The sequence below is a fragment of the Cervus canadensis genome, chromosome 3 (assembly GCF_019320065.1).
Source record: "Cervus canadensis isolate Bull #8, Minnesota chromosome 3, ASM1932006v1, whole genome shotgun sequence".
Lineage (NCBI taxonomy): Eukaryota > Metazoa > Chordata > Mammalia > Artiodactyla > Cervidae > Cervus > Cervus canadensis.
Genome location: NC_057388.1, coordinates 8,892,387 through 8,900,543, shown reverse-complemented (window position 1 = coordinate 8,900,543; position 8,157 = coordinate 8,892,387). Strand labels below are relative to the sequence as shown.

The window sequence follows — 8,157 nt, the reverse complement described above, 5'->3', positions numbered from 1 at the left end:
CATCTGACATTCTAGACTCTTGTGTCAGGAACGGCCACGGCCCAACTCCAGCTAATAAGATATAACCAAAGTCACTGAGTGCAGGTTCTGGAAGTTTTATATTTTTTAAACGGACATAATTGGCTGGCATGTTCTTTGTTCACGATAAACTAATTTTAAAAGAGGAAACTAAATTAGATTCAAGCTATTTAGCTTGAATGAAACTACAAAGAAGAGAGTGCATTAAAAAAAAAAATACCAGCAGTAAAATCTCTTCAAGAATTCAAATGACAGCCTAAAAATAAAAAAGAGTCCTTTAAAAATGTTCCTTTACGGCGGGCAGTTTATATCCTCCTTCTTTGTTTTAAAGGACGACTTCTAGGCACATCTTCCACTTTGTCCTCTGGAGGCTTTGGCACAGATGAAATTACCTAGTTTTAAAAACAGAACCACCAACAGTTTAATTTTTACAGTAGAAGAGTAGTAAACTATTAGAAGAGGTAAGACATACTCCCAATAGTTTAATCCTTGCCATCATCACATTGAAGGCAGTCAGCCCAGGTTCAGGTGCAGCCTACAATCTAGGCACAGAGCAAAGTTTTCTGTCCAAATAGTGATGGGAGTAAAATTTTTAAGGCCATCTAAAGAAAAAATTTTGAGGGAAGAAAAGCAAATGTATACTCTACTTTAACATTCCTTTATAGATCTGTTATTTTATGAAGTCACTTGTAATTTTATGAATACAGAGAGATACCCTGGTATACCTTTTGTATAACTTGAAATACGGATAATGTTTGATACATTCAGAGACAAGGAGGCTCCAGCCGGGATGGTGGGAGAAAAATGTAGAGAAATAAGCAAAAATGCTAGAATCCTCAATTTCTTAGGGAAAAATGAAACCAAATACATCAGAATAAAGTAGACAATATAAGTTAAAGCACATACAACAGTCTTCACTTAAAATGAAAAATTACCAGAATCTGACATAACTGTATTTAGTATTTCTCCTTCTACAATATCTATATCTAGGATTTGGACCTAACTTCTTCCTTGAAAATACAGTCAGCTATGGCTAAGGTAACTATGTACGTGTATCTGTGTCTCAGTCTATCTGCACCTGAAGGCCGGGCGCCAACACAAGCAAAAACAATGTTACAGAAGTTTAAGCATAAAAACTGTGTCCCTCAACTTTTATTATTATAAAATAATTCAATCTACCTTAGCCTTTCTTAATCACATTTGTGAAATACATGTACCACTATGTGAAAAGCACCTTCTGAACCTGAGTTCAAGTACGAGAGAATGGTCTTTCTCCTTCAGATTATGATTTCTAAAGACTTGCCCCATAGTAAGGTGTCTTTCAAAAGCTATCTCAAATGTTAACTTTTATTTGTGCTTAGAAAATGGAAAATGATAATGTAAATAACATTAAAAAACTACTACTTAAGAAGGACAACCTATCAATAGGTCTAGTCTACTTAAGAAATTTAAAATTAAAATGCAGACCTGCAGGCCTAATCTTTAAAAATCTCACCTTCTATGATTATTAAAGAAGCAAAATAAGCATTTGAATTTTTTTATTTGTAATTATGAACTTGAGAAATAAATTATAATAATTTCCCCTCAATGCAGTAGTTCTCCACGTTGGCTCATATTAGAACTGTCTGGAGAGGGACAGTTTTGTTTAAAAAGGGAGGGCCTGGGATCCATTCTCATAGACTGATCCGACTGAAACTACTGCTCTTATATTTCTACCGAGAGTAACATAAAATATATTTAAAGAAAGGATTAAAGGTATCAAAACACATACATATCTATAAGTCAAATTCAGTTACTTCAACACAGAATCGTAGGAAAACACATCTAAACATTAAAAATGGAAAAAAAAGAATGACAATACTGAAGTTCCTACAAATAATTCTCCACTGAACTGTTAGTCCTTATAACCAAACTGTCTCTTAGAAGTTTCTTTTTTAAACGATCTTACCTCTTTAAGTTTATTCCTAATTAAGTTTGCTGTTGTATTCAAGGAGTCGTCATGCATGTCCACTTTAGGAATGACTGGTAACTGAGGGCCAATCATAACCTCATTACTACTTGTGCTCGCTTCAAGAAGAGTTTCGCGTTTACAGTCATCTTCCCTTCTTCTCTTCCGCTCCTGCAGCTGTGTTGTCCTAGGCATAAACCTGTCAACTGCCTCTGAAGGAGTCAGAGCCTTCTGTGCGCCACGGCGGGCCAAGGAATTGTGTGAAGTTTTCATCTGCATTTTCTGCAGAGAGTCACAGTGGTCACAAGGCCCCAGGGTTTCATCAGAGTTTCTACTATCCTGAGAGGAGTCTGATGGTCTGTCTACATGTTCTCCTGACGAACATGTACACTTGGGGGAGAAATAACACAAAGGCAACTCAGAAGAATAAGGAAGACAAGGATCTGAGTTCCCAGTAGAAGTCTTCAGAGAGGCTGCAGGAAATCTAGATGTCTTTGAATGGAAGTCCCCTCTAAAATCTTTTGCATCTTTATGCTTCTTTGTCACGTAATGATCTGTATGTTACAATTTAAAAGGCAGGGAAAGGGAAACAGAAATGGTTCATTTACTGTTTTCATCATGTAGAAACACGTAATTTTAAAAAGAAACATTACTTTAAGATGTTAATAAATGCTACCCTAAACAATTTACTCTTGAACAAGCACTGTTATGTACATGGTTCACAAGCTAACAAGGTTATCTGTCCAGTCTTCTCCCTCCCACTCAGCCCTCCTGTTCTCCTATAATACCCACTTCTCTGCATCTCTCTGCCTTCCAGTTAACTCTAAGTCTTGGGGAGATTTTCCATGTCATTATACAGAAAACTTTCTGTATCTTCAAAGTATTTTTACTGTTTGAACGTATTATGCTTAGTTTGTGTTTGTAGTTGTTAAAGGAAACAATACGCTGGGTCCATATTTTATCATTTCTTTCGCCACACATACACGTTTTCCTGGAGCCAGTTATTTACACATTTACACAGATTATAGCTCAGCGCCTCCGCATGACCAAAGACTCCCAACAGCTCTTGCCAAAGTTTCAGGGGAGTTTTCCACTTCTCTCTTCACACTGCCAGGTGCCCCTTACCCAGTCAGTCAGAAACTCATCATATTCAATAGCTTTTTAGACAGTGTCTTTGTCTTCTTAACCAAAGGGTGAAAATCTGGTAATCTGAGCCTCTAGAATTATTCAGATTTCAGACCACACACACTATCACAGCCCAGTGCTGACCCCTCTCATTCTACGATCCATGAACTAGATCCTAGGACTCCACTCTGTGCCCTGGGAATTTGTGTCCAGGGCAAGTGATTAGAAACATGGGGCATCTGGCCAGCTGGTGTTGATAAAAGTGGAATTTCTCCACTGTTTTCAGTCTTAGATTAGCAGTTCACACTGGTCTGCACATCAGAAGTTGTTCCTCACTGCCTTTTGGTCAAAGCCTTAATTCCTCAGCATGGACACAGGCCTTTCAGGATTCACTTACTGTCCCCTTTTCTAATCTCAGATTCACACGTAAGCTGCTGTGTTGTGGTTATCATACATTACTCACAGCTCCTTAAAATGCATGACGCTCATTTATTCCTCTGGCCCATCTTTCCATCTGTCCCTCTCCCTTTCTGGGTAACGTCTACTTACCCTTCAGAACTCGGGCACCTTTCTCATCCTGTAGAAATCTTCCATGAGATAACATCTATCCCTTCCCAGCCCAGATTACATAGCATTCTGTAAAGAAAAATCTTCACAGCTTATAGTCACTAGACTGGGAAAACTCCAGGAGGATAAACTCAGCAAAATGCCTGACACATAGGAGGTGTTTAGTAGTAGGCTTTACATACCTTTATTTTTAGTCATTCTTGCTACATAAGCATTCCTCTCTTGTAATTTCTTTCTGGTTTCTTCAACTGTTTCAAATTCTGGAGCATAGCACACATGAAGCAACCCGCCAAAGAAACTCTGTTCATCCATTTTTCTCTTGGCTATCCTAAACAGAAGTGCATGATATCGTGGCTTACTAATCTAGATTTACTTAGGATGAAAGCTTAACTAGTATACAGTGCATTGATCTAAAAAGCAAAGTCCAGATATTGTTGTGTACATAAATCCTATAGCTTGGGAGTTAAGATGCTCTGCACGTGAATGGTATTGACCCTACTGATCCACTGCATATTCTTTCAGAGCCTTTCTTCCCCTTTCACAAGAGTTTTCATAGGTTTTAGGCTAAGTTTTCCAAACATATCCAGACTCCCTTTAACCAACATAGGATTCAGCTGGTTGGCCTGAGGTACACAATCTGTGGTCATGAAATAGAGATTCTGTGTTAAAAGACCCTCGAGAATTAGCTCATGCCCAGCTTAGCCTTTTCAGCACAATGTGTTCCTATAATGGGGTTCAAAGATAAGAAATTAATAAAAAAATATTACAATTATAAACATTTAATAATGGAGGAAACACAAATGTGTAACAGTAAATGAGAAAAGGAGAGGATAGTATTCATTTAATGTATACTTACTAAACATCTATGGCTGGGCAGGAATTGCTACAAAATTAAGTACTTCTGAGTCCAGGGAAAATGGTAAGAAATATTCACTGAGATTTTACCATGTGCCAGGCAGTGGCCTAAATGCTTAAATGCTTCACTTGAAATCACACTTCTCAATATCCCTATGATGACTCTGAGGCATGGGGAGATCATTTGTCCAAGCTCATCTTGGTTTGTGGAGTCAGGATTCAAATCCACATGTCACACTGGCCTATTGTAAAAGGGGTGTGGGAGATGCAAAAGTTTCGTGGAATGAATGCCAAATGAGAAAATATGCTTTCCTAACCATGAGGAGCTGGCAAGCTGGTTAGGGCAGTGAGATTATAGGTAAGAGCAACTGGAGACCAATATATGGCCCACATACCCCAGTACTATTTGTAGCACAAAAAATGTGAATTTTTTTAATAGCCAGGGAAGGATGGGTCTTGAAGCGTATTAATGACAAGAATATGAGATAAGGCATTTCATATTTCCCTTACTAGAGCAGAGGATTTATGCTATACAGAAGAAAAAAAAAGATGGGGTCAATTCATATAGATGCATAACAAGAAACGTTAACAGCTAATGTTGTTTACTGAATTCTGAACAGGAGGCATTTGCTACGCCCTTTACATGGATTATCTTATTTCATCCTCATACAACTTAAGTAAGTAGATCCTTTTTTACAATACACATTTTATAAAACAGGAAAACAGGTTTAATGGGATTAAATAACTTGTCCAAGGTCATGATGTTAGTAAGCAGTGAAACCTGAAAACTTAGTCCAAACCCAGTTTTTAATCTACCACACTACAAAGACAGAAAATAGTTAAGCATGGGGATGACCTGATGGACAGACTTTTGATAAAGCTAACACCTACATTAAGAATATTGGAGAAAAATAAAAAGCCATGTTAAATTACTGGGTAATTCATGAAAGAATGCGGAAGACCAAAATGACAGCAATGGCAACAGAGAAAATGAGACACTGCTGAACTTGCACATTACCTTGCGCTCTGTAAATTGAGAAATTTAATAAGATAGACCTCTGTAAAGTCTTCTGCTGGGTATTCGTCTAGAGCATTGTACTGTTCAATTGCACCATATAGAGCAAATCGCTCAACTAATTCCTTCATTGCTCCCACTGCAGGAACTCCTTGTATTAATAAGTACCAAGACTCCAAGTTGATTGTATATACCTAAAACAAATGCCGACACATTAAATGTATTTCACAAACAAGCCCAAGACAAACCTGTTACTATTTAAAAAAAAAAAGCTGAAAACAAGAACTACTCTGGTCAGGTCTGCAGAAAAGTTTTTTAAAAATCTGCCCCTCTCTTTGCATAAACAGTAACTAACCCTACGTGTGAGAGCTTCGAGCTAAAGCACGTAATAGACTACTTCCAATCGATATGTCTTCAGAAGTTGCCTCGGTAAATGTTACAGGAAAGAGTTAAATATTCACTACTGTAAACACAGACCCCGTTTTCACGGAGCTCCAACAGCTGACTGATACTCCGCGAGAGTATCTGGTACCTGAGTACCAGCGTTCCTCACACTCATCTCCAGCAAGTGGATGTGACCGCAGCCTTTAAGACTTTATTTACATTAACTAGGCCTGTGAAGCTACAGCTCACATAAAGCTACGGACGACAACGAATGAAACCAAAATCACTTTACCTTCACGGCGCGAGGCCGTCGACCCTCCCGATACTTGGCTCTCGAGTCGCACACAGCCCTTTGGACGTGGTGGTCGAATACGCCGCCAACTTGCCCTCCGCTCGACGCCATCTTGGCGGCTTAGGCCCTCGCAGAGACGACAACATCCGCCTTGTTGCCCTCCGGATTATCCAATAAGAGAGAGGGATGGGTCAAGGCGCGCCGAGATTGGCTGACGGGTCGACAGGGTTGGCCATCGTTTCCTGTGAGCAAGTAGTCGGCGAGCGAGCTGCCGCCCTCCAGCGCCGCGGCGGAGAGGCCCGCCGAGCCGGCGTGGGCGTGCTTGCCGCTCCGGCTGCAGCGGCGCGGCGGGCGCGAGGGGCGGGACCTGGGGGCGGGGCCGACCGAGCGTATCTGGCCCGGACGCGCTCGGCCCGCAGTTAGCCCGCGTTCGCTGGGGTGGGCCTCCGGGGGGTCCTCGCTTGCGGAGGATGTGGGGAGGCGGTCGGCTGGCGGGTTCTGGTGGCGGGGCGGCCGTGACCGTGGCCTTCACCAACACGCGCGACTGCTTCCTTCACTTGCCGCGGCGCCTAGTGGCCCAGCTGCACTTGCTCCAGGTAACGCGCCCGCCTCACGGACTCCCCAGCCCGGACACGGGACTCCTGGGGGGCCGCCTGCGGTCGCCCGGAACCCGGGCCTTTTCGGGCCGCAGCGGCCGCTCGGGCGTCTCCCGACGGCGGGACGCGGGCTGCTCTCCCCGCGCCGCCGACCTGTTCAGCGGCGAGACCGTGGGCCGCTCCGGAGCAGGGCCGGTCCGGGCGGTCTTTGCAGCCCTGCCACGTCGGGTGCAGCCCCAGGCCTTTGCGTTAACTTGCCGTACGTGTTCCAGGTCTTCACTGGGTGAAACTGGGCTTTCACACATCCTGGTAATTCTACCTCTGAGTTCCCCTGTTCCTCACTCCAGGTTGGAAAAGCTTTGGAGAAGTCGAGTTTGTCTTTGCGGGTTTTGTTTTTTTTCTTTCGTAAAAAACGTTTTTCCTGCCAGTGATTTCCAGGTGCGCCTGCCTGGCTGTGGCCCAGGAGTCCCTGTAAATTAATAGAGACTGAGTCGCGAGCGAGATAGTTTATTAAGATGAAGGTTCTCGCTGCGTCTCCGCGGCTCAGAATACCTCCGAGGTGTGCCCGGAACGTGCAGTGGGATTATGCATACTTGGACCTCTGCAGGCAGTTGCCCTCTGGACATTGTGATTGTGGTAGTTCATAGTTCTAACCACATCCCTAGTTTCGTAATTATAAAACAGAGGCACCTGGTCTAAGAGTTTGAGTGTGCTGTGAGGACAAAAAGACAGAATAGTTGCAATCTTTGAAAATCCTGGATGCATAGTACCCACCATGGGCTAATCCTTGCAGGAAATATTTAGGAGTTTGCAATAATTTTAAATATCCCACCTCTCCATTTTAGCTACTTCCCTGTAATTACTTTCCTAGATTGTTTTCCCCCAGTCTTTCAAAGCATGTTAATTTCAGTAGATCCTGCCATTATTGCTTTTACAATAGAGAGTCTTTTGGGGCCTCCCAGGTGACAGCTAGTGGTAAAGAAGCCTTGGACCAATGTAGGGGATGTAAGAGACGCCGGTTCGATTCCTGGGTGGGGAAGATCCCCTGAAGGAGAAAATGGCAACCCAGTCCAGTATTCTTGCCTGGAGAATTCCAGAACAGAGGAACCTGGCGGGCTACATTCCATGGGATGGCGAAGAGTTACAGAACATATGAGCCACAGACAGTCTCTAGGCTCTGATGAGCTATCCTTCATGGCAGGAGGTGAGTTAGTTTTGTCACCAAGTCCTAGGTAGATCCTGCCGCCCCGTACTCAGTCAGCTCTGATGGAAATTTAAATCATCACCTCCAGACTTTATTGGAAACACTCCTCACCTGCTGAGCTTATAGGAGTGCTTCCTTACGGTAACTAATTTG

The 8,157-nt window shown here is 42.7% G+C and overlaps 2 protein-coding genes across 4 annotated transcripts in view; one reads left to right on the top strand and one right to left on the bottom strand.

The window, feature by feature from the left end:
- Positions 1 to 79: 79 nt before the first annotated feature.
- RBM48 (RNA binding motif protein 48) lies at positions 80 to 6,357 on the bottom strand. Of its 3 annotated transcripts, XM_043462584.1 has the most exons (5): positions 6,205 to 6,357; positions 5,532 to 5,722; positions 3,841 to 3,986; positions 1,967 to 2,520; positions 80 to 410 (listed from the first exon to the last, which is right to left on the bottom strand). In XM_043462584.1, the coding sequence occupies exons 1-5, from the start codon at positions 6,313 to 6,315 to the stop codon at positions 324 to 326; spliced, it is 1,089 nt and encodes a 362-aa protein (XP_043318519.1). In that variant the 5' UTR covers positions 6,316 to 6,357; the 3' UTR covers positions 80 to 323. The 3 variants fall into 3 exon arrangements, with proteins under 3 accessions (XP_043318519.1, XP_043318520.1, XP_043318521.1); XM_043462585.1 differs by lacking the exon at positions 5,532 to 5,722 and having other exon boundaries at positions 6,205 to 6,327; XM_043462586.1 differs by lacking the exon at positions 6,205 to 6,357 and having other exon boundaries at positions 3,841 to 3,981; positions 5,532 to 5,664.
- A 214-nt stretch (positions 6,358 to 6,571) lies between these two features.
- The window catches only part of PEX1 (peroxisomal biogenesis factor 1), a 72,146-nt gene continuing 70,560 nt past the window's right edge, over positions 6,572 to 8,157 (top strand). Inside the window, exon 1 of the mRNA XM_043462583.1 lies at positions 6,572 to 6,800. Coding sequence (XP_043318518.1) covers positions 6,675 to 6,800 — 126 coding nt within the window. The 5' untranslated portion in view covers positions 6,572 to 6,674. The remainder of the gene's footprint in view (positions 6,801 to 8,157) is intronic.